This window comes from Anticarsia gemmatalis, chromosome 30 (genome assembly GCF_050436995.1).
Source record: "Anticarsia gemmatalis isolate Benzon Research Colony breed Stoneville strain chromosome 30, ilAntGemm2 primary, whole genome shotgun sequence".
In the NCBI taxonomy this organism is placed as follows: Eukaryota; Metazoa; Arthropoda; class Insecta; order Lepidoptera; family Erebidae; genus Anticarsia; species Anticarsia gemmatalis.
Window position 1 is genome coordinate 1,849,724 of NC_134774.1, and position 27,689 is coordinate 1,877,412.

The following is a 27,689-nucleotide window of genomic DNA, read 5'->3' on the forward strand; positions in this document are numbered from 1 at the left end:
TTGCTGAAGGGTTATCCCGAGCTGAAATTCTACACCTAAAATTATACATTTATACTTAATCATGTCCAGCAGATTAATGATAACGGTTTATAAATATAATATTATCGCTACAAAGATACGTGCACACTAGTCTATTTTTGAGATATCTTATCGATCTTAGCTAGTTATTCCGTGATAATAGCATTTGATTGATAAAAGTAACGATTTCTGAACGAAGCATAAATGAAAACATTCCATTTCTTGTTTCCCGCCAAATTGCTGTCAAACAAACGCCATTTCTCCAAGTATGTGCAATGATGTGATTAAAAAAGTGCAATTGAAGCATTTTTTGCATATTTAAACAGTGTTAACGTTAAAGATTATACGCAAACAATGACTCAGTGTTATGTTCAGTGTATATCTTAAGTGTAACTATTAGTTATTATCGCAAAATGGCACCACGAAAAAGTTTGAAGAACATTGTTGCAAAGTTAGTGACTGGTAAAAAAGAGCCGTGTGCATTTTGCTGCCGTGAGGTGGATGATGAGCTGTTATACGGGAAGCTGTACGCCATTGGAGGGATACAATGTCATTATTATTGTGTTGTAAGTAGGTTATCGTTAACTACAGAGGACTTCCACACTCCCTGCTTTTTCAGTTGTTTATGTGAATGATTCTTCTTGTTTTATGTAATTTACGCTTTATCACGTTACTAAGTTCTAGAACCACAGATTATTCTAGGTAGATTGTCATAACAACTTTCTAAATAAGGTCAATACATTTTTTATAACAATTTGCATATCTATTTGAAAATATTAATTGTTAGTCTATCATAGAGGTATTAATTCTTCCAATTTAGAGTGAGTATCATAAATCAAGTGAAAATAATTTTAAAGTTTCAAAGTCTAGTTAATGAACATTCAAATTTTTTGTGCTCCAATAGTAAGTGATACAACATAGTATTTTTTTTAAATAAAATTAGGTACCTAAGTATTGAACTCTTATACCAGTATATGCCCTAAACAAAGTGTTATTATTTATCTACTTATACATCTACTAGCTGACCCGCGCAACTTTGCTTGCGACACATAAGAGATATATTTTTCTTTGTATTTGAAACCTTTTTATGCTGCTTTGCTCGTATTGGTCATAGCGTGATGTTATATAGCCTATAGCCTTCCTCGATAAATTGGAAAGAAAGAAAGGAGAAAGTTTATTTAGTAAAACCTACACCAAGATATAGAGACACAATATAATATATAGGTATAAATGGTTGAGGAGAAATACATAAAGGAATATGTTGTTTCAGTTGCTGTCATCATGTTTAATACAGAAGGGAAGGGATGAACAAGGTCTTTTTGGATTTATTTATGAAGACATACTCACTGAAGTGGAAAGATGTAAGAAACATGTAAGTAAAAATATAAATTAGACCTAATCTAATATACTTTGTATAGTACACAGCTGACTTGTGCAACTTTACTTGTGTCACATAAGAGAGAATGGGTCAAAATTCTCTCTGTCCTTGTAACATATTTTTAACTGGTACTCCGCTCTTATTGGTCGTAGTGTGATGATATATAGCCTATAGCCTTCCTTGATAAATGGGCAATCTAATACTGAAAAAATTTTTCAAATCGGACCAGTCGTTCCTGAGATTAGCACGTTCAAACGAACAAACTCTTCAGCTTTATAACATTAGTATAGATAATATAGATTTGAATTTTTATAGGAGTGTAGTACCCAAAGGGTGTATACAGGCACTAATTACTGAGACTTAGCTGCCTGTCTGTCACCTAGCTTGTGTATCTCATTAACAGAGATAGTAAGTTAAAACTCATATACTATCAATTGCTCTTGTGTTGCGGGAACTTTAACAAACATACAAACACTAGATGCGAAACAATCATTTCTGGGTTGCACAAATAATTGTGTTCAATGTGGAAATCAAACCCACAACCTCCCGATGCAACTGTAGTGGCATAGCAACCTTAATCACACACCCCACAGAGGCAATTCTGAAAATTGTTGCTCTCTATATACTAGTAGTTTTATTTCTAATTTCCATCTTCTTTCAGAAATGTTCATATTGCAGTCAAGTGGGAGCTAACCTGGGTTGTTCAGTGTCACAGTGTCGTAAACAGTTTCATCTACCATGTGGGAAGGAAAAGAACTGTATGTCACTCTTCTATGGAAATTATAAGTAAGTTAACTTTATTTATATAGCTCAATTAATCTTCATATAGCCAAGTGGTCTGAGCATTTGCCTCTCAAGGGTAAAACTTAAGAATGGCTCAACCAATTTGCTTTGCTTTTTTTGTAAAATTGTTTTTGAGTTACGGATTTTTTTTATGGAGAAAAAACATAAAGATTTGTAAAGAAAAATCGAATGCGGAGCTGCTCGTCAGCTAGTTGTATGATAATCTAGCCGAGTCGGCGAACTTCGTACCAACGTACAGTCAATTCTTTATTATTAAAACTAGCTGACCCGCGCAACTTCGCTTGCGTCACATAAGTGAGAATGGGTCAGAATTTTCCACGTTTTTGTAACACTTTTTTACTGTTACTCTGCCCCTATTGGTCGTAGCGTGATGATATAAAATATGCTTTTTTTCACGAAAAATATTCTCAAAATTATTTATATCTCTTAATATATCCGCCATTAAAACAGTTGCCATGACAACGGAATTTTGTTAATTTAATGTCATTAAAATATTGATTATTCGCGACTTCGTTCGCCACCTGAATTTTCCCGGGAAATGCGTCATTTTCCCGGGGTAAAAAGTAGCCTATGCCCTTTCTCGGGTATCAAAATATCTCCATACCAAATTTCATGCAAATTGGTTCAGTAGTTTAGGCGTGATTGAGTAGCAGACAGACAGACAGACAGACAGACAGAGTTACTTTCGCATTTATAATATATAAGTATGGATTTAATATTATTTTTCTCTAAAAGGAATATTATAAGAAAATAATTATTGATGATTAATGATTTGCTCTTAGCAACAAATAGACTTGACATAGTGTAAGGGAAGGTTCATATCTGACGGAACATACGTCGCGTATTATCAGTCGCGTAACACCAGAACAGACAATTGTATAGAAAAACACTCGACCGTTCACACTCAACCGATGATGCGTCGGTGCGAAGCTCATACAAATTAAGTTACGCCCGACGCATCTTCCGTCAGATATAAGCCTTCCCTGAAAGTTTAAAAGTTTAACTTTTTGTTAACTTATATTATATTCTATCTTTCCAGAACATTCTGCCAGAACCACGCGCCAAAACAGAAGATTCCAGAACAAATCATGAAGAAGGCTAAACTAAGAAGAATTACTGATAATAAGGCTAAAAAAACTGAATGTAACTTCAAAGATTTGAAGGAGTTATCTTTGAATGATAGTACTAATGATGGTATGTTATGTATGTACATAACTTTTGACTGCCTCCGTGGCGTAGTGGTTTAGGTCACCACGCCGCGCCGATACCACTGCATCGGGAGGTCGTGGGTTCGATTCCCACACGGAACAATTATTTGTGCGATCCACAAATAGTTGTTTCGGGTCTGGTTGTACTTTGTGTCCATTGTTTGTATGTTGGTAAATGTCCCCGCGACACAAGAGCAATTCTAAGTGCGGGAGTTGTCTTTTTAAAAATGAAAATAAAATGAAATAACTTTTGAACAACAAAACTAAATTATTTAACTAGATTATTATTTCTTATAGCGGTGTCTCTCTTCATTCACATACATTTATGTTAGTCGCTAATCTTTACTATAAGCTCCTATCTATGGCGCCTACTTTGCTAATATATTTTTCCACATATTATATTTTTTGTAAAGACAACTCCCGCACTAAAAATTGCTCTTGTGTCGCGGGGACTTTTACAAACATACAAACAACGGACCCAAACTACAACTAGAACAGAAACAATTCATTGTAGATCGCACAAATAATTATTCCGTGTGGGAATGGAACTCCCTTCTGACGCAATAGTGGCGGAGTGGCGACCTAAACCACTGTTGTTGTTTGTCGTATGGTTAGTGGTCAACCTAGTGTCAAAGTTGTTCAAGCCGCCCGGAGAGGCCTTTGACGTGGCTTAACGACTGTTATCTTAGAAGACAACAACCGGGACCGACTTTTAACGTTCCCTCCGAAGCACGGAGACGCCCAGTTCAAATACCACTATGCGGTCACCCATCTATGGAATGACCGCGCCAATGGTTGCTTCACCCACAGAAACCACTGCGCCACAGAGGCAGTCAATTCAGAATGTTGTATACCTCCAGCCGCGAACCTTGCATACAAGACTCTCTACTAACTCGTTAATATTTAGTCAATAATATGATTTTCTTTATGTTATAGCTAATGAATCAGACACACAGTCAGTATGTGTGATATGTTATGAGCCTGTAGAAGGGTATCCAACTCCTCACACTTTCTGGCCTCCGTGCTGCGCGAGGGATGCGTGGTTTCATAGGACTTGTTTACAGGTAATTATAACATAGGCGATAATTGATATTATACAAGATTTTATAACATGCACTGAATTCGAGGCACTCAGAGATCGACCATTTTTACAAAAAAAAAGTAGCCAACATCGATTCAAACTTAAAACCCTTAAAGAGCATGTCGGGGTTTTCAGTTCGAATCTCGGTGTGGGCCAATCTTTTTTTTCGATTCTTCTTGTCGAGACATTCTCGATGATTATCTTGAATAAAACAGTGGGGTCATGGACCTGTAGTAGTTGATTCGGGTCCGATCGTCTCAATTTGGATAATCAAAGGCGCGGCGATGGCTAGCGGCTAACACATACCTATTCGGTTTTGCCGCCCGGCTAGGCCGATTAATGCCGAACCGAAAATGTGTAGAATAATCTTTTAATGATATTTATAAGTATTTAAACAGTAAAAGTTAAAATGTTGATTACGTTTTTGTTCCAGCGTATGGCGTTAAGTGCGGGGATGCATTATCTAAAATGTCCTCTATGTAATGACAAGGAACATTTCTATGAAGCTGTACTGAGCCAAGGATTCTATGTACCAGATAGGTGAGTTACTAAATACGTAAAAACTATAACCTGCAGCTGGGCAAGGGTCTCCTCCCGTTGGGACGCGGAGTATCCGACTGGAGGTACCGCGTCCTGGCCACTTTATGGTGGCAGTTGAAGGAACACCGTCAGGTTTTTAGTCGGTATGCCCAAATTTAAAAGCCGGAACGCCTAGCCGGCGGGAGAGCCCGACAGACCCCCGCTACCTCCCTGGAGCGGGACATGCAGTAATGCATTTTCCTGACGAAAAAAAAAAAGTGTCTCCTCCCGTAATGGGAGGGGACCCTTTTTTACCTTCAAGAACTGTTCTTAAGAACTCTCAGGCATGCAAAGTTGCATCACAATGTTTTCCTTCACCGTTAGAACAAGTGATCATTACTTCTAATACACGCATCACTTAAAAAAGTCATGGTGTTTTGCCTCAGGTTCGAACCGTCGACCACTTGTGTGGGAAGTACCAACTTATACCACTCGGCTATCACTGCTCTGTATCAATACTAATATTATAAAGCTGAAGAGTTTGATTTGTTTGTTTGATTGTTTGTTTGTTTGAACGCGCTAATCTCGGGAACTACTGGTCCGATTTGAAAAAATCTTTCAATGTTAGATAGCCCATTTATCGAGGAAGGCTATAGGCTATATATCATCACGCTACGACCAAAAGGAGCAGAGTACCAGTGAAAAATGTTACAAAAACGGGAAAAATTATGATTCTCTTATGTGACGCAAGCGAAGTTGCGCGGGTCAGCTAGTCTGTAATAAACGTTTTTATATGAAAGTAAATATACTAAATTTATTTTCAGAGATGCAGCGTGGGAGTTAGAACAGAACGCATATGCGGAGATCTACGAGCGACCGGTCACGTGCTCCGCGACTGAATGCGGCTGTCCTATGGGACGTAGTCATGATGCTGACAATGGGTATGTATACTATGTATGGCTTAAGAAACAGTTTTACGTCTTATGAATAAGTGTCGGATAAGTCTGATTGATGAAGTGGCAGTAAACAAGTGAAAACATCAGTCTAGTCCTTCTTCTAAATATGTAGAAAACGGCATCCGGTCTCACTGGATGCAGCTGAATACCAGTATTTTACATGGAACGACTGTCTATCTGATCTCCACAACACAGTTACCTGGGTTATAACACATACTTGAAACAAGCTTTCCCATGTTCACGTCTTCTTTTTATTGCCGTTCTTTCATACAAAAATTTTCCCTTTAGGTAATTTCCTAAAATCATCTACTAGAGCTCTTTCACACTTTCTAAAGATTTTTCAAATTATTAATCTGAGCTTCGCATTCCTAATCGTGAAAGATTAATTTTCAACTGTTTAAACATGTAATGTTCCAGTGCATGGAGTATCAGCATATGCCTGCTATGCGGCAGCAGTGGTCAGCATGAAGCCTGTCTCCCGGGCGCCAGCTCGCCGCACATGTTCGTGTGTACTGTGTGTAGTCCCGCCGCGCCCGACGATTTACATCACCTAGCTAACAGTATACAAGCTGGTATGTATCTAAATACTAGCTAACGGCAAACGTTGCTTTGCCATTAGCTACCAAAAGAGCTATTCAAAAATAAGGGTTGATGATAAAAAGGGTAAAATTTTAGGGTCGTATGTATTTGTAATGTATTGCGATATATAAAAAAAAAAAAGTGTGTTCAAGAGGGAACCCTATAACTTGGTATTGAAAATAGATGTTGGCAGATTCTCAGACCTACTCAATATGCTCACAAAGTTTGATGAGAATTGGTCAAGCCGTTTCAGAAGAGTATGGTAACTAACATTGTGGTACCAGAATTTTATATATTAAACTAGCTGACCCGCGCAACTTCGCTTGCGTCACATAAAGAATGGGTCATAATTTTCCCTGTTTTTGGAACTATTTATACTGGTATTTTACCTATTGGTCATAGCGTGATGATATTTAGCCTATAGCCTTTTTCAATAAATAGACTATCCAACAGTAAAAAGAACAATTCGCACCAGTAGTTCCTGATTAGCGCGTTCAACCAAATAAACAAAGAATCTCTACAATTTTATAATATTAGTATAGATTTATAGACATTCTTATTACATAATTTTAATTCAATAAATAAATCAATATCATTGGACAACTCACACACGGTCATTTGATTCTTAACTAAGCGGGCTTGTACTGTAACCAGATAACTGATAAACATACTTATATACTTCTTAATACATACTTATATAGATAAATTTACAAAACTACTGAACGGATTTTGATGAAATTTTACACCTTTATAGCCTGAATTAACCTAAAAGACATATGTATGTAAATCTTTAATATAATACTTAATTGTATAATTATATCTCTTTTCAGTAATATCAGAGGAGGAGTCCCGCTCGTCACGTAGACGGCACGGTCCCGTCATGCCGAGTAGAATGTCACTACGACGAACCAAACGTAATGTTAATATGCCAACGTAAGTATTATACATATATTAATACGTGAAGAAAAAAATTTGGACCCGTTTTACGAAAAATGCGCGGACGCATTAAAGTATAATAGTTGTAGAAGTATGAAATTTGGCACACTTATAGATTACTTACTAGCTTTTACCCGCGACTTCGTCCGCCACCTGAATTTTCCCATGAGAATGCGTCATTTTCTTGGGGTAAAAAGTAGCCTATGTCCTTTCTCGGGTATCAAAATATCTCCATACCAAATTTCATGCAAATTGGTTCAGTAGTTTAGGCGTGATTGAGTAACAGGCAGACAGAGTTACTTTCGCATTTATAATATTAGTATGGATGTGTAGGAGGAGTACAGAAATGCTTATAAAGTACATTACAGTCAACTTGGGTAACTTTGAATCATTTGGGTAACATTGACAGTGGGAACATGAACTAGTTTCCATTATTTTTTCATATGAAACCAACACAATTGATAAAAGTTTGCAAAACTAAAATAAACCTTTATCAATCGTGTTGGTTTCATATGAAAAAATAATCGAAACTAGTTCAAATTCCCACTGTCAATGTTATCCAAATGATTCAAAGTTACCCAAGTTGACTGTTTACCTTAATTCAATCAATAAATAAAACTTTACACACACTACCATGCATTTGACATTTGTCTATATACATAGAGCTCTGTAATGTGATACGCAGTTTATGAGATATAGCCTGGTGACAGACAGACAGCGAAGTTTCAGTATTAAGGATTTTTAATATTTAATTTTATATTTTCAGTGCGTCCTGTTCAACATCACAGACAGTATTGAAGCCTGAAACTGAATTACAAAGTAAGCTTTTATTGTTTATTAATTCTTATAATTAACTGCCTCTGTAGTCCAAAGGTGCAGAAGCACCGGGTTCAATTCCCGGTTCAATATAATAATATAAATAAAAAATAAATCACTGAAATGTATGTACGCATATAACTTTTAAATTCTTTATTCCATATATTTGTAACTGTCAGGACAATGTTTGTATTTTATCAAAATTCCCACAGGAATGGAATCTAAGAAATAAAATTGTACTATACCTGGACTAATTCAGGCCACTCTGCTAGTTGTTAAATGTAACTAATAAAATAAATATCATTGGACAACTCACACACGGTCATTTGATTACAAACTAAGCATAGCTGGTACTGTAACCAGATAACTGATAAACATACTTATATAGGTACTTCTAAATACACACTTATATAGACACATTAACAACCAGGCTCAGAAAAGATACTCGTGCTCATCACACAAAAATTAGTCCCGGGTGGGATTCGAACCACATGCGGCGCTAGGGTTGTTGTAGCGAGGTGACCACTTAAACCACTGCGCCACACGTGCAATTCTAACATTTTATTTTACTTACAGCACCTACAAGAAACACAGAAGAGAGTCGGGAACTACTCAACCTGAAAACGCCAAAATTGTCCAGACAATCGCCTAATAAACTAAAACTATATAGTAAGAGTACCTACGAGTCGCCTACCAGGATATTGGAAGATTCTCTCAAAGACAAGATCAGTGGGGAAGTGAAACAGGAGTTAGTGGAGAAATTGAGAAATAAGTTTAAGAAACCACAGCCTTTGAGTGTTAAGAAGAAGATTGTTGAGTAAGTAATATGAAGTGCTACTAAAACCCGGTTTCTGACTACATTTAGCGATAGTTTATCTATCCAAAATTTCATTCACGCACCCATTCACAAACACACACACACACACACACAAACTCATACATAGATTGAATGTAAAATGTCTTATTTCCTATCTTTCTAAAATGTAAAATCTGTTAATTAGTAAAAAGTAGAATATGTTCAGCTTGTCAAATAGCTAACTAATCACTGGAGAGAGAGCCTGGAGATCTGTCATACAGGTCTTGAACCTAGTTCAGACTCCAGCTCTCACAAAGGCTCTCACTTACGGCTGTAAATGTTAATGTGTAACCACACTGTTATTGTATCACCTTTATGAGATAAATAAACCATATATTATTATTCTATAACGTTTTTATATATGAGTTTAAATGCTATTGAATAGATAAACCACCCCTAAATGTACCTCAGAAGCCAGGGGTTATAAATAGATTAATAAAATATATCTTTGACTGTAATAAATGTGGGTTTTGGGTGTTTTTTTAACACCTCTGCCTACACCTTCGGGTATAACAGGCGTTAAGTTATGTATATGCATACAGTCCACTTATAGTGTATTATTTTGTTTCAGTGAAATTTTAAACGATTTCTTCGACAACTTACTTCAAGAACGTAAACAGAAGGAGCCAATCAAACAATATAATTCACCCAAGAAATGTACTGAAATGGACCAGGATGTAGAGGTATGTATGATAAAAATATATATATTTTTTGGGACAACTCACACACGGTCATTTGATTCCAAACTAAGCAGAGCTATGGTAATCAAATAACTGATAAACATACTTATATCCTTCAAAATACATACTTAAATACAAAAATTTACAACCAGGCTCAGAACAGATTTTCGTGCTCATCACACAAACATTTGTCCCGGGTGGGATTCACACGCGACGCTACAGTTATTGCGACGAGGTGACCACTAACCACTGCGCTAAACGTGCAGTTCAATAAATTATGATGTATGGTTTATTTCGCGCTGTTTAGTAGCTGTGAGTGGACTTAGCATTCACGTCCCACGCAAGTGGTCGACGGTTCGAACCCGAAGCAACACCCCAATGACTTTTCAAATTGATGTGTGTAGCTATAATAAAAATGAAATATTTGTACATGCACAACTTGTGAACAACTAATGCCCGGTTTCTGAGATACATTTAGCGGTAGTTTATCTATTCACTAAAGTTTAAGCTTACATAAACGTGACAGTTTGAACGGCGGGCATAAAGTTAAATGGAAAAATCATTTTTTAATATGTTCGTAACTGTCGGGACAGGGTTTGTATGGAATCGATTGGATCAAAATTCCCACAGGAATGGAATCAACGTGATAAAATTGTACTATACCCGAACGAGGTCAGACCTGGCTTTGTTAATGAAATATTTCCATGCAAACAACAATAGTTAGTTAAGTGTAAAAATGTATGTAACCCGTCAGAATATTGATCTTATCAATAGGATAATACTGTAAACAACCGAATTTGTGTCAATCCGCTAGAGGATTATAATATTTTTCTTTTCTCATTACAGATAATACAAACACCTCAAGAAATAATAGATTTAACGACAAAAGAAGAAACAAACACACAGTACTTCAAAGAGATTCCGTTTCCTACCTTCAACACACCCACGAAACTGAAAACAGTAGACATTGAAAAAGATTCCAGTTTAGAAATATCAGCTAACAACGAAATAGTCAACATAGACGTATTTAAAATTAATTCTGAACAAGAAAAACACAATTTTATGACAAATATTGACTTAAATTTGAACAAATGCGCTTTTAAATTCAGTCCCTGTAATGATACAGCCGAAAATAATGATGTGAACTTGGATATCGAAACTTTTAAAAACCAGTATTTGAGCGAAGTGAAAAAGAACAAGGAGAATCGGAAACGGAAAAATAAAGACAAAATTGTACTAACTTATGAAGAAAAACGGAAAAGAACTAAGCAGAGAAGTATTTCTATTAAAAATAAGGATATACAAGTAAAAATTAAATGGCGAAAAGAACAATTAAAATTGCAATTCGATAACATTAAGAATAAGAAGAAAAATAAGAAGTTTAGACAGTATGTGCTGCAGTATTCGCCTGAAAAAGCTCCTAATATCGGCAAGCCCGAAATTGATGTTACTCCTAAGAAACGAAAGTATGTTAAACAGGAGAAATCGCCGGATAATCTAGTGCAGACTTCTTTGGAGAAATTCTTTAAAATCAAAAGCCCTGGGAAGGAATAACTACAATTGGTTAGTTGACTGGGTTAACGAAAATTTATAAAGTTGTATTCATAAAAGGTTCATATAAATACTCAGCCTATGTAATTTTGCTGGTAAATAGTGTTGAAATTGTAATTACTACAGACTGAAACATTTTATTAGACACTCATTTGATACTAACGAAAATACGAAACTTTGGCGTCACTATGGCTACTGGCTATTTTCCAAAAAAAACCTTTACATCTTTTATACATAATCCTTCCTCTTGAATCACACACTATCTATTGAAAACCACATCGAAATCCGTTTCGTAGTTTTAAAGATCTAAGCATACATACATGTTAGGCCGTGGAAAAAGTCTTTTCGTATTACTGTATGTATGAACTTGTAATAAAATCTTTTCTCTACACAAAAAAGCTCTATATTTGGGTACCTCACGAGCTCACTGAAATAAACCTAATGAACCGTGTACTCATTTGTGATTCTTGAAGCCTAAGAGATTTTATTACAAGTTCATACATACTATAATGCGAAAAGACTTTTTCCCCGACCTAATACATAGGGACAGACGCGGGAAACGACTTTGCTTTATACTGTGTAGTGATATTGACACTATTGTATTTGAAACTAAAATAATGTTCCACTTTTATAGTATTTTTTACATAGATTTGTATATTTCTTTTATTTTTCTACTGCTGGAGCAGTACTTCTTAGCCTTTTTATTTATATACTTATTGCATGTACCGTGTAAATACTACGTTTCGCCATTAACAATGTTAGTCCCATGTAATAGGGGCGAGATTTGTCATATACCGGACACGTTACTGAACTCCGGGCTACTTTTATGATCTTAATTATGAATGTAATTTTCTATACTTGTATATTTTTATAGACTTTTGTAAAAATAATTATGATTTAAATGGTAAAAAGTAGCATTATCATGATATCGATAGCTAGCGAGAAACTCATGGCCACTCTTTTCAATCGCCAAAAGATTTACAATGTGGTTGATACAATAATTGATCATGCTAGGAGCTGCCAACAATCAATGATATAGACCAAACGTCAATTAAGGATAATGAATATAGTATACTATGAATATAGAAATATACTTCAGAAGTATCGATATTTTCATAATTTATCAAAAAGAAAAGCGAATGCACTGCCGTGGAATTGACACTTATTAAGTAAAATTATGTGCTGTAAGAAATATCTAAGGATATTTTGTGTTATACTAAAAAACGGTAAAATAAAATGTTTTACAATGTACTATTGTATAGATTTAAGCTATATCCTACAATAAAATTATTACATTTTATTCATAGGTATGTTTTGCTTATTTTTCCTAATTTAACTGCTTCTGTGGCGCAGTGGTTTAGGTAGCCACGCCGTTACGATTGCGTCGGGAGGTCGTGGGTGCGATACCCACACGGAACAATTATTTGTGCGATCCACAAATCATTGTTTCGGGTCTGGTTGTACTTTGTGTCCGTTGTTTGTACGTTTGTAAAAGTCCCCGCGACACAAGAGCAATTCTTAGTGCAGGAGTTGTTTTTCAAAAAACAGATAATTACAAAAACGTATCACACATTCTGCCCAGTGTTCCAGACGCATTGTTTTTATTGTTAAATCCTTCCTCGGAATGCAGTATATTATCCTAACCCATAATTCAGGCAAAAGAATCAAAATAAATAGCAGAAAGTCCATACTTTTTAAAGATGCTTCGAGCGATATGTCGTTAAAAAAAAACACATACCTACATTTCTATATTACCAACCAATTCTTTCAATGCCTCGACTATCTGTATCTTATGCCCAGGTGTGGGACAATATAGGTACCTGCTAGTAATAAAAAATATGACAATAAATTTAACCTATTACTGTCCCACTTTTAGGCAAGAGTGTCCCCTCAAAATGTGGTAGGAGCTAATAAAATAATAAAAATGTCAGAAAACTCAATTTTAATGGTGTCGCTCAAACAATAACAATATTACGAAAGTAGATTTTATTAAGGCGCTTCTAAACGGGCCATATTTTCCTGCAATATGTGGCTGCACTATTGGCAACTTATTGCTCGGCCATCACAAAAATATTTTATTGCAACGATGGCCGAGCAATCTATGGCCGAGCCATGTGTTGCAATATGTCTGTTAACAGTATGGAGCATGATGCAGACTCCTAAACGGGCCACACAAACCGGCAATAATGGCTGACAAAATCGAAAGAAAAATCAAAAAGGCAAAAGCAGAGACAGTGGATTCGATCTTACTTAAATAGGCGACGAAATCTTCCATGTAGGTATATAGGCTTCTGCGACATTCGTCGCAGCAGCCTATATCGTTTTACGAGAAAAATCAAAAAGGAAAAAGCAGAGACAGTGGATTCGACCTTACGCCAATAGGCGTAAAACATTAGAAAATTTATGTCAAGAAATAATGCTTGATAAAAAATTGAATAATCTATACTAATATTATAAAGCTGAAGAGTTTGTTTGTTTGTTTGTACGCGCTAATCTCAGGAACTAACGGTCCGATTTGAAAAATTATTTCAATGTTAGATAACCCATTTATCGAGGAAGGTTATAGGCTATATATCATCACGCTACGACCAATAGGAGCAGAGAACCAGTAAAAAATGTTACAAAAACGGGGAAAAATATGACTCATTCTCTCTTATGTGACGCAAGCGAAGTTGCGCGGGTCAGCTAGTAAATGATAAAATAAATATAAATCGCGTAGAAAAGGATGCACTATATCATAACAAGAGTGAGCGACTGAAACAACAATAAAGCTGGCCGGGCAACATTGCAGTAAAATCGGTAGCTCAGCGATCGTCCGGCAACCTATCAAAACAATATCGGCCATTCGCTGCAATATCAAAAATGTGTGGCTATATGTCTGAAACATTGCTGCAATATTGCGTAGTAGTTTCGTTTACCTAAATGTGCAAGTAATAAATGTTAAATATGATGGCTAAATTAAGCTTCTCTGACGCAACGCATTGTTATAAAACGAAGATTTTGCAAGCTTTGTGCAGTAGGTCAAACTTAGTATGCGTGAGTTTTACCATGTACGTCAGGCTGGCCCGGCCCCATGGAATTTAATAATGAGATTGTTATCAATCCAATGTACCCGGGTATACTAATATATGTAACACCTTCATTTTCAATGTAACTCTTTTTAAAAGAAATTACGTGCACTTCTTAGTGGCCGGGCCAGCCTGACGTTTTCAGCCCGGCCACCTTGTTTCCCACTAATCTACAAAAAATACTGGCAATATTGTGCTACAGATGATATGTACCCTATAATTTATGCATATGTCACACAAAATCGAATCCTAAAATGCAATAGCATACGAAATATTAGCGGTTGCAGGTGGCCGGGCTGAAATTATTTCGTTAATATAAAACAGTAAAACTGCAACACCTACCAAAAACTAATACCAGTACATAATGAGATATAGAGATATAGAATACATGTAACGCTTTCATTTTAAATTATAATACATATTTAGAAAGAATAATCACTTGAAATTATATTTCAGCCCGGCCACCTAAAAGCGGTAATATTCCCTAAAATCTTATGCCAATTTGTACAGTAAAACCTGATACAGCTATGAAATGAAAGTAACATTCGTTTCGTTTTAGTCGTATACCTTTAAGCCTTCTGTTTGACTAGATTATCAAAATCTGAGAAACTTGCCGAAGAGTGACTATCATTTATTAACTAATTTCAGGACATTTGGTTTGTTGAGTGAAACAAAATTGGTAATTGTCATATTTTTTTAATAATCATTTTTGAAATTAGTTAGACAACATTTGTACTTATATTAATTAGGTACTATAACAATTGTTAATTATAAATAATGTAAAAAAAGGTTTTTGTCATTGATAATAACACAGTTATCAAAAAATTATAGTAATATCAATATTACCTTAACATCGAACATTCATTCATTCAGAATATTAGAAGATAATTTTTGGTTAAATACTTATTATACCTTGGTAAAAAATCACAGATTTTCATAATGATTTTTACATCAACTTTGAATTTAAAGTTTTGAAAACTTTCAATTAAAATTATGCAAATTTGTTTGAACAAATGATTTTAGAATTATTTTATAGCGCTCTATTTACAAAAATATGTACCGAAGAAAAATGTGCATTTCAACTTCAAAGAACAGTACCATTTTTACCCATTAATATGAACGTAATTAAAACATTTGGAATATCAGCCCTAGAAGACTCAATTTGTATAGACGTTATTTCGAAGGATTATGAACACGATTGCCCGGGCACTGTTTTGTCCAGCTATAATGTAAAGAATATTATATCTTTTGATTTAAATGGAACAGATCAAATAATATTGAACGATATACCTTTATCTATCAAAGTTAGAACTAATATTTATGTGATTGTAGGTGCTATTGAATATGTAGTATTGGGGGAAAATCTAGGACATTATAAATGCCATTTATTTAATCAAGATCTGTGGATGTGTTATGACGATTTACAGTCTAGTGTTAAAAAAAGTAATTTGGATTTAATATTTTTACATTCCTTGACGTACATTTTAGCTTGATTAAATAACATAATCAAGTGATTAGTACGTTTTTAACGATTCTAATAAGCAATATATTTAAATTTGAATTAGTCAAAATACTTATAGTACAAATGCCAGATATAGGCTAGCAATGATTATTATATTAGCATACGTTTAATTATACAAGTTAACATTGTGATTTTTAGCTGTGATTTTAATATTAGGTATGTTAAATTATATATACTACATAGCTATATTTCCATTAGCTGCCACTGAAAGAACTATGGTTCTCTCTTTATTTAAGAATGGAGAATGTTACTAGGTATGTCAAATCGCTTCAAATTTTGACTCAGTAAAGCCGGTACATGTACATGCAAACTAGTTTTTGTTGTAGTCAAAAATACCAAGTAGTTTTTATTTTACAAGCATTCAAAGTTTCGAAAAATATCAAGTCCCGCTAACAGCGTGACGTCATATTACACCGTGCTGCGCGAGCCGCGTCCCGCTTAATATCAAGTCTCCAACCGTAGATGTAATAGCTTATGCAGTATTTTGTTGTGTATTTGTCCCCTTATTACATTTATAGTGTAATAATAGTAAATATTATTATTAAGGACCGTGTGAGCTAGACTGAGTGTGGTGTACAATGACGTCACACGCAAATTGACGGTTACAACTTGTTTTACTTATAAATCAGAAACTAATTGACGTATCGAAGTAATTCTTTCACTAGTATTTTTTATTTTTAACAGAGAATATGGAGTGCTAATTATCAAAATATGTTAACATTCTCCATTGTTGTAATAATTATATTAGCATAATTTTAATTGAAAGTTTTCAAAACTTTAAATTCAAAGTTGATGTAAAAATCATTATGAAAATCTGTGATTTTTTACCAAGGTATAATAAGTATTTAACCAAAAATTATCTTCTAATATTCTGAATGAATGAATGTTCGATGTTAAGGTAATATTGATATTACTATAATTTTTTGATAACTGTGTTATTATCAATGACAAAAACCTTTTTTTACATTATTTATAATTAACAATTGTTATAGTACCTAATTAATATAAGTACAAATGTTGTCTAACTAATTTCAAAAATGATTATTAAAAAAATATGACAATTACCAATTTTGTTTCACTCAACAAACCAAATGTCCTGAAATTAGTTAATAAATGATAGTCACTCTTCGGCAAGTTTCTCAGATTTTGATAATCTAGTCAAACAGAAGGCTTAAAGGTATACGACTAAAACGAAACGAATGTTACTTTCATTTCATAGCTGTATCAGGTTTTACTGTACAAATTGGCATAAGATTTTAGGGAATATTACCGCTTTTAGGTGGCCGGGCTGAAATATAATTTCAAGTGATTATTCTTTCTAAATATGTATTATAATTTAAAATGAAAGCGTTACATGTATTCTATATCTCTATATCTCATTATGTACTGGTATTAGTTTTTGGTAGGTGTTGCAGTTTTACTGTTTTATATTAACGAAATAATTTCAGCCCGGCCACCTGCAACCGCTAATATTTCGTATGCTATTGCATTTTAGGATTCGATTTTGTGTGACATATGCATAAATTATAGGGTACATATCATCTGTAGCACAATATTGCCAGTATTTTTTGTAGATTAGTGGGAAACAAGGTGGCCGGGCTGAAAACGTCAGGCTGGCCCGGCCACTAAGAAGTGCACGTAATTTCTTTTAAAAAGAGTTACATTGAAAATGAAGGTGTTACATATATTAGTATACCCGGGTACATTGGATTGATAACAATCTCATTATTAAATTCCATGGGGCCGGGCCAGCCTGACGTACATGTTTTACCGTTATTATGTTAAACCGTAGTAGTGATTGAAAAAAGTACTTACCTAATCTAGGTACCTAAACCTAAGGAGGTCCGCATAAAATGAATAATTTCATTAATGTTAAATACTTTGCATGTTATTTTTTTGTATTTTCGGATAGGTACTTAATAGTAGTAGGAAGGGAGACATTTTTATGTTTTCTGCACGTATGTAAATCTTAACAAAATGTTATATAATTATTTATTCTTATGTAATGAAAGGCGTAATTATATAGGTTCTATACATGAATATGAAGTAAAAGGTTACACCTTAAAAGAAGAAGGCCTTACGATGAAATTAATTTATGACGTTTGCGCCATTTTTTAACTGGGTGAGCTAACTTTAGAAAACAGCTGATTTCTGTACTAAAATTATGAAGAAACCGCCTAATAATAGGTCAATTGGTGTTTTTCATGTTTTCATAAGAAAATCTGGACAATTTATCATATAAAAGATTCACTTTTATAGTTCAAATGATAAATAATGATCGATGATTCATAAAGGGAGGTGAGTTAATTTTTTATCAAAGTTGAGTAAAAAGCGGTCAAGGTATAAACGAAATTTTGACAGTGTTGCCGCATTTTTTACTAGATTTGGACATGGTAGATTTTATAAAGTCACACGACCGATGCTGCATCGCTTTATTGATTGTACGGTATGTTAAGAGAATTTGTTTCTACGTATCTATACTAATATTATAAAGCTGAAGAGTTTGTTTGTTTGTTTTTTTGTTTGAACGCGCTAATCAGCTCAGGAACTACTGTTCCGATTTGAAAAATTCTTTCAGTGTTAGATAGCCCATTTATTGAGGAAGGCTGGCTATATATCATCACGCTGCAACCAGTAGGAGAGTACGAGTAAAAAATATTACAAAAACGGGGAAAATTTTGACACATTCTCTCTTATGTTGCAAGCGAAGTTGCGCGGGTCAGCTAGTAGGAAATAAGATCATTCATCTCGCTTTAATATCATCCGAGTTAACGCGTCATTTAACTCATGGTGTGTGAATATAGTATACTAGCTGACCCGCGCAACTTCGCTTGCGTCACCTAAGAGAATGGGTCAAATTTTTCCCCGTTTTTGTAACATTTTTCACTGGTACTCTGCTCCTATTCGTCGTTGCGTGATGTTATATAGCCTATAGCCTTCCTCGATAAATTGGCTATCTAACACTGAAAGAATTTTTCAAATCGGACCAGTAGTTCCTGAGATTAGCGCGTTCAAACAAACAAACAAACAAACAAACAAACAAACAAACAAACTCTTCAGCTTTATTATATTAGTATAGTAGTATATTAACAAGCCGCTACTCAAAAATCAAAAGAAGAGTCTTCGACACCGATATTTTTCTTTCACATTGGCTAAGCGAACCAAGCTAAAAGACGCTGCCTTTGACATGTCTTCCATAAGTTTGCGATAAGTGGTGTCACATTGTTAAACAGGCTATAAATCTTGTCATTAAGTTGTTAACAGTAACGGCCTCGACCGATGTGCAAAAGTAACTCCAAACAATAATATATCTTATGTTATAACTGACACAGAAAAATAAGTCTTAACCCCAGTAAAGACGTTCAAAATAATTTCTGGTAGGGACTTAAAAATGTAATTCATTTTTAGTAGTGTTTCCCTATCCTTACGTCTACATTTATTTATTTATCGTCTACATTTTCTAAAATATTTGAGAAGGTTATACATAAAAGAATTTTAAACTTTTTAGAAAAAGGCGATGTGTTGTCAGAGTAACAATACGGATTTAGAAAAGGCCGTTCGACTCAATTAGCCGCATTCAAGTTAGTAGAATCCATTATAAATAATATTAACATGAAAGTACCATCTAGCGTTTTGTTCTTAGATTTAAGCAAAGCATTCGACTATGTTAATCATTTAAAACTTTTAGATAAATTAGATAATTGTGGTATAAGGGGTATAGCATTAGAATGGTTTCGGTCATATTTAAATGGCAGGAGTCAATTCACGCAAATATGTAAATTTAATGATATTAATAGCAATTTGGAAGAATTTAATTCAGAAGCAAGAAACAACAACTTTGGCGTCCCACAGGGAAGTATATTGGGACCTTTATTATTCCTTATTTATATAAACGATTTACCTCAAGCGTTGGGAGCGCATGACTCTGTACTTTTTGCAGATGATACCTCAGTTATCATTCGATGCGATAATAAAGAATCCTATGAAGATCTTGTCAATACTACTTTACAAGACATAATTAACTGGCTTGATGCAAATTCATTAAAACTTAATATTGACAAAACCAAAATAGTTAATTTTAGATCACAAAAGGCTAAATGTCAAAATCTTAATATTGTTCATAATGGTCAACCAGTGGAACAGATCAAAAGCACAAAATTTTTAGGTATTACTATTGATGAACATTTAACATGGAAAGAGCATACGGACAACCTTTGCAAAAAAATAAATAAATTCGTTTTTGCTATAAAAAAAGTAAAGGATATTACAAATAAAGATACTTCATTAATGGTATATCACTCTTATGTATGTTCGATAATTAGATACGGTATTGTTGTTTGGGGTAACTCCTCTGACCTAGTGAGGGTTTTTATAGCCCAAAAAAAATGTATCCGCGCTCTCTATGGAATACAACGCTCCGAATCATGCAAACAAGTCTTTATTGCGGAAAATCTTCTAACTGCCCCATGTATATATATATATGAAATAGCTAAATTCGTCAAGTACAACATTCATCTATTTGAGAAAAATGATAATAATAATAAACGGAGAACCGCACAGTCTTATTTAAAAATGCCCATACCTCGCTTGGAAATGTTTAGGCGTAGTTGTGTTTACATGGCGCCTCTCATCTTTAATGCCTTACCTGACACAATTACTTCTCTACCCTTTAAGAATTTCTGTACAGCATTAAAGAAATGGTTGGTAGAAAAGTGTTTTTATAGTGTAGATGAGTTTATTAAGGAACATGCTAAAAAAGCCTATCACTTTAGAAATGCATTATAAAATAATAGAAGGGTTATAAAATAAGAAGATACTATATTTCCTTAATTTTGTTTTGTACTATTATAAAATGTTTTTATTGTAAATTTTTATTCATGCTTGGTATGTGTAATAGATAAGTGGTATGTCTGTAAATAATTAATTTTATTAGACTATTAATAAACTATAGTACTGTTTTTGTAAGAGATACCAAGTTATTTGTTAATATTATATTATGTGTAGTGTTAAGTTTTAATATTTTAACTTAGTGTTAATGATGGCATCCCTATGTCAACCTTTTTGTATATTTGCATGCTATTGTAAATGGCAAAATGTGTCTTGTACCTATTTTTATTTACTACCATGTTTTGTTACCACATTTTACGCAAATAAATAATTATTCTTATTCTATTCTTAACTCCTTAAACCCTCGATCAGATGACAGATCATTGAGTAAAATTATTTAAGAACATTATACATGTACAACAACACACCTAGGTATTTTAATTTTAAGGAACTCTTGGCATCATCACTAAGTAGAGAATGAAATATGGCTTCGCATTTGCACTATATTTTGAGAATACAAAGTACGTATTATTATGAAAAACTTTGGTCTCGGAAATATTTTTGAAACGACAAAACACAGTTAAGATACTTTCACCCATAATATTGATACTTATTTTAAGTTTTCCTTCAAACGGTAATAAAAGTGTGTGGTACATACTCTACAAAGTTAATATTAATAAGAAATACACTGGAATCATAAAATTCAGTTATCTAATTTTTACGGTAAAATAGCTTTTACCTATGGTAGGAATGGTAGATTTTTCATAGCGTACTGGCAACACTGACCCCCATTGTTTACAACGCCGAACGAACGAAACAAAAACAAGTTCAAAGAGAGTCAGTTATTTTTGTACCTTGTCTCGAAAAGCGTCTGTAGATATCGCCATTTTGTATTCAAATTATTAACTTTAGTTATAATATTTCGGTTATTTACAAATCATCGTGTGATAAATAAGCGTTAATTGAAATAATAAATTTAAAATAAAGTTACTCTTTGTTCCAAAAGTGTTAATAAAGCGACGTTGCCGTTCTTCCATACAACTTTTCTAATTAGGAGAAATCGATTTCTGAATAACGTCTTCTCTTAACTTTAACAATTCCAAGTTAATCCTGTGATAATTCCTGTGCATAAAGTCATAAAGTAATGCTCCAGTGTTTTGAAATGTGTGAATTTGAACGTTATACATTATCTGACGCAATAGCGATCTGGCAACAGGGCGAGGAATCGGACTGAATAACTTACTGATGTATTAACAAAAGTCGATTGGATATTATTTATTTTCACACATCAAACTATATTTTATGAGGTAAGCAAATTATTTTGAGTATTTATCTGTAGAAAATAAGCAAAAAAATATAAAAAGGAAGTGTAACGGTCGTTTCAATTTTCCCGCGGAATGACGTAATTGTCGTTTCGGGTCCGCCATCTTTGGACCATCAGTCATCTGTCAAGCATTCTTGGTTTAGTTCGTGAAGGGTGTGAAACAAAAAAAATCATCACTTATAGGGTGGTTTTTATACAAAAACCCACCACGGAAGCATCCGGGTAAGTCCTTAAATACATTTTAATTCACAATATACGACCATTACGCTTCTTTTTTGTGTAAAATTTCCTTTGTTAAAATCATAACCTCTTTGGTTGCTATGCTACTTTTTTAGGTCAACCAGTGTCTTTTATGGTGAAATTTCGTATTTGCATGTGTTTTATTTGCATATACGACGTACTAGCCGCGTTTGTGGGTGAAATCTCCTATGTTTATCGGGTTATAAAAGTTGGAACTAGAAAGTTGAACCATACGTAATTCTTGCTTATAGATTTAGTTTTTTTTAACCTTGAGATAATCGTATAGTGCGTATTACAACCTACTTGGATAAAAATAATCTACGCCGTGGGGCAAAACGTGACTGAAATTTGACGAAAAATCGTTATCTTACCCTCAATTTTGTAAAAATAATTGGTCTAAGTTCAAAAGTAGTGTATAAGACCCGTAGCATTGTTCTTCTCGAACCTTCTTTACGTGTGTCGAATGCTCAGTGAGATTTTACGTAATTATTTAACATTATAAACTTACAAATGAAAAATTTACCAACTTTTTTCTTGTTGAAACCTGTTAACATTGCATAATATAGGGAAAATGAATCATTTTCATGAATCAATGATTATGTTCACTAACTGTACTGTCTATAAGTAAAGATTATATTTAAAAAAATATATATTAACACATTTTTAGGAAAAGATTACAGTTTGAAACTGCAACAAGTAGGTATTATATTATGAAGTAGGTACTTTTTATTTCATAATTTTATGAAATTGTATCAAGAATTGCTAAATTCTGTCTAAAGATGTATTTTTTAAATTAGAAATACATAATTTAAACCCAAATGTAGACAGAGGTAAATGAATTACACCCACTTTTCAAAATTTACTGTATAAGTCCAACATAATAAGGGGCGAGCATATTGTCATATACATGGCATGTCACCAAATTCATAGCTACTATTAACAATATAAATAAAATAACATCTTTTTCCCGTATCAATAAGCTATTATTGAGAATAATGTACGTTTTATAAACTGAACTAATATTAAATCACGTCATAATATCACTTTACGCTTTGCAAGTAATCGTCAGATTCGTATATTATCAATTGAATCTAGAGGGCACGTCTAATTCCATTACGTATGGATTTTAATGTCAATAATAAATTTCACTTTCTAGTGCTTATGTACTGTACATGCAGTTATTACAGTCTCATATTATCACATGTCTGCACTGGACATGTGAGTTTTCTAACAAAATTGGCTATGTAAGCCATCTGCGTGCGCATTTGCACTGAATGAATTAGGAGTCGAAGTGATCGCCATGGCCTTAATCGGTCGGATAGATCATCATCATTGCAGTCTGACTGAGTCGAGAGTTTATCATGTACAATATTATTGCCAATTCCATGCGGAGGTCTTTTTAGCAATCTTTACATGGTGCCTGTGCTCCATCATTCACTCAGAAACAGTTAATTACATAATTATGTAGGTATATTATATACAGGTCACAATCAACTGCTAAAATTATGACGATATTTTAAAATTTGAGTATAATTTGTTATCATAGAGAGCTTTTAATGTAGACAATGAGGCTAATGAAATTAAGAGCTGCCAGTGGACAGTGACCTGTTTTATACAGTTACTTTATTTTGGAAATACGTAGAAATGTTCTTTACAATCTAGACTAATCGTAAATGTTAATGCTCTCTAACTATACTAAGTTGTCTGTTCTGTTAAAATGTATGTTGAACATAGCTCCTTTATTTTAACAATAAAACATTATATACTGTAACTAGTACATAGAAGCCAGCTGAATATTGGTCAATTGATAAGAATTTGGGACATGATAACTAGGTATGTTGCAAGACTGCGCAGTTAGTACGTAGTAAATATGATAGGAACGCACACATTTTATACACAATGTATATACTTAAATAAGAGTTATTATTTAGTGACCACTTAACCACTTACTTCAACGGTGAAGGAAAAACATCACTATGCAACCTTGCATGCCTGTGAGTTCTTTAGAACAGTTCTTGAAGGTATTCAATATCCCCAACCCGCACTTGGCCAGCGTGATCGACTCAAGGCCTAACCCCTTCCTTTGTACTTAAGTTTGTACTGTTTACATAGTACCTTAATGAATTGCCAAGGTATTTTAATCTAAAAGCCATAATAGTTGACTAATTATTGCTTTTTAAACTGAGTCTTTGAACTTCACAGTGCATAGTGCAGTCTTGTTCATCATCTTAACAACTAACCGTATAAAAGTCATGTGTAAAAATCTAGTACTGTGACTCAACCCAAGCTTTAAAAAAGCCAAAAAAAAAGGGTGTTAATTTGATGCCAACCAGTTAACTGGCTCTGCCAAACTTTTTTTTGCAAACTTTTTGGCTTCCCTTTGCCAAATGACGTATGCCAGGTGGTTTAAAACAGATGGTTGATTAAAAAAGAGGTTTTATTTTACTTTGTTGTCTTGTACGAGTTTAAAAACTGATTTCTTTGTCTCAGTTACTTTTTTCATTATTAAGAATTAATATTGTAATACTGGTTTTAATCATTGGCTGTCTCATGCCAATCTAATCGAAGATCTGAACATGAGGTTTCGAGTTTTATTCCCGGATCTGGCAACATACTATAGTCTTATCAAATTGTTTTAAGAATATTTTGTAACGTGTCCATTATATGGCAAAAATCTAATCCCCTATTACAAGGGACTAACATTGTTAATGGCGAAACGTGGGTATATCACGTACACCTACATCTACACCTTCGGCTTTAACATGATTTTATGTATTTTAATCGTCATATACTACAGTTAACTAGTTCATTAAGTTAAAAATCACCATTTAACCAATCAATTTTAAGACCTGGCAACCTTTACCCCTAAAAATACAGATAAAAATCAATTAAACGTATATTTTTTTCAAAGTCACGTTGTCCCACCGCCCACAGATATTCGCACGTGTGGCTCCATGCGACGACGTAGACGAATAATGACGTCATGATTTAAATAAGATTGTAATGAGTTATTGAACGATACGCCTTGTAAGTATAATGTTGAATCATTTTTATGAAGGTATTTAGTTAAAAGATAGCGAATTGAGACTGTAATCGTGATATTAGCAGACGGTTTCTGAGGTACTGTTGTATTGAGACTGTAATTGTGAGTTAGCACCCGGTTTCTGAGTTACTGGTGTAGTTTATTCAATAGCGTTTTTTTATACGAGTTTATACGCTATTGAATAGATAAACTACCGCTAAATATATTTCAGGTTTCTAAGGTATTTAATATATTTATAATAAAGCGAATTTTCCATGTAATCGTGGAGTATAAGGTCGTATGGAATTTACGTTGGTAAAATAAGAAATATAAGCCACGGCCGAGCGCGATTTACCCTCGGTTTCTAAAGTACATTTAGCGGTAGTTTATCTATTCAATAGCGTTAAAACTCATATAAAAACGCAATTGAATAGATAAACTGCCGCTAAATGTACTCAGAAACCAGGCATAAGGCATTCACAGTGCGAAAAAGTCTCAAAATAATAAAGAATTTGACACTACTTATGTTGTTTTTGCATTAAAGATGCGATTTGCGTATTATTAAACATCACAAAACTGTGGCATTGAATTTGTTGTGCAATTTAAAGTCTCAACAAATTTCGATTGCGACTACACGTTAATTTTCAAGGTAAATACATACTACAAGATGCGCAATTTTATTTACATCTGTGTAAATAATATATTTGTGTGAGTAAATGCAATTGAATAGATCGATTACCGCTAAATGTACCTCAGAAACCGGGGTAAGACTGTCTTATGTTTAGTCACTTTCGAATAATTATGTATATGAGTGAAAAAGACATACATGACAATAAATTAACGTTTTTAAACTCTCGCGACTAGTACACATAATATTATAATGCAACGGGTCTTATACGCGATTGAAAATTCGTTTAATATAAATAAACGTCGGGCAGCAAATAAGGTATCCTGACCTTTAAATTTTCAATCGCGTATAAGACCCGTTGCATTATAATATTGTATGACAACAAATATCGGACTTCCAGATCTGCTTAGCTACCTAATAGATATTTCCTAGAAACTCTGCCATTATATAGTATTTTTATCACAATCATACAGGAGTAGAACGCAACAGGCTATCGTAACTTCGCATTAACATAAAAACTTATCGTAACACTGATAACCCACTTTAAACAGTTACAACAGGAAAGTCCTTGATGTTATCCTTTAATGTATTTTTATAACAGCCGCCTGCGACTTCGTCCGCGTGGAAACCCTTGCCGTGTAAATCCCGATCCCTCGGGAACTCGGGTGTAGAATATAGCCTATGTGTTATTCTGGGTCTTCAGCTAACTATATACCAAATTTAATCGTAATCGGTTCAGTAGTATTTGCGTGAAAGAGTAATAAACATACATACATTCTCACATTCTTACAAACTTTCGAATTTATAATATTAGTAGGATTGATTAAATAGACTCTGTAGTTTCTAGCTCGGTCGGTATTTTCCTGGGTTCGATTCCGATACACGTATTACGGTTTCTGAGGTACATTTAGCGGTAGTTTATCTATCATAACTTTTAAACGCTCGCGTTGCATTTTTAATGAATAATAGAATACGTAGATTAACGCGAACATGCATTTTACGCGGTAGTTTATCTATTCAATAGCGTTTTAAACTAATATAAAAAAGACGCTATTGAATAGATAAACTACCGCTAAATGTACCTCAGAAACCGGGGTATAATTACGAATTAGTATACAAGGTAAAAAAGAAATATTCTATCCAGTTTGTTAGCGTATATGTATTGACAACAACACGACGAATCCACGTGACATATTTCAAAACAACAAATACATAGGTGCGAAAGAAACGGATATAGTATTTGCATAAATAATGTATGTGCGAAAGAGACAACTATACTATAAGCGTAAAAAAACAATGTCTTGTCATTGAACACAAGGTGGACTAGGTTTTTTTAATAATTTTGTTTTTATAGGTTAGAAACTTCTGGTATAAAATCCTTATATTTCCGACATGTTAATAATACATAGAAAATCAGGTGTTTCTTTAGTCTCTGCCTACACCTTTGTTAAAATGTCAGCCTAGCCTTTCTTCCAACTATGTTGGAGTCGGCTTCTAGTCTCACCGGGTGCAGCTGAATACCAGTATTTTACATGGAGCGACTGTCTATCTGACCTCCACAACACAGTTACCTGGGTTACAATACAACATGATACCCCTTGATAAGACAGACGTAGTTTCGCATAATATTAGTATCAAATTTGCGATGTAGGTTAAAATTAATAGTAATTCATAAA

At 34.0% G+C, this 27,689-nt stretch overlaps 2 protein-coding genes across 3 annotated transcripts in view; both read left to right on the plus strand.

Moving 5' to 3' along the window:
• The first annotated feature begins 269 nt into the window (after positions 1–269).
• LOC142985567 (uncharacterized) lies at positions 270–12,686 on the plus strand. The gene is made up of 13 exons (XM_076133804.1): positions 270–584; positions 1,289–1,390; positions 2,058–2,182; positions 3,240–3,394; positions 4,345–4,472; positions 4,923–5,029; positions 5,833–5,949; positions 6,382–6,536; positions 7,374–7,476; positions 8,246–8,298; positions 8,872–9,112; positions 9,723–9,834; positions 10,678–12,686. Exons 1-13 carry the CDS (start codon positions 432–434, stop codon positions 11,383–11,385), a joined length of 2,259 nt encoding a protein of 752 aa, XP_075989919.1. The 5' UTR covers positions 270–431; the 3' UTR covers positions 11,386–12,686.
• An 8,910-nt stretch (positions 12,687–21,596) lies between these two features.
• The window catches only part of CycG (cyclin G), a 44,063-nt gene continuing 37,970 nt past the window's right edge, over positions 21,597–27,689 (plus strand). Inside the window, exon 1 of one of the 2 annotated variants that reach the window (XM_076133932.1) lies at positions 21,597–22,106. The gene's annotated coding sequence lies outside the window, so the exon portion shown is untranslated. Of the gene's footprint in view, positions 22,107–22,207; positions 22,346–27,689 lie in introns of those variants that run through there. The other variant, XM_076133931.1, reaches the window with a different exon arrangement.

Coding starts and splice junctions, on each gene's coding strand:
- LOC142985567 (XM_076133804.1), top strand. CDS start 432: ATGGCACCACGAAAAAGTTTGAAGAACATTGTTGCAAAGTTAGTGACT. Junction 585..1,288: donor AATGTCATTATTATTGTGTT/GTAAGTAGGTTA, acceptor ATGTTGTTTCAG/TTGCTGTCATCATGTTTAAT. Junction 5,030..5,832: donor GGATTCTATGTACCAGATAG/GTGAGTTACTAA, acceptor ATTTATTTTCAG/AGATGCAGCGTGGGAGTTAG.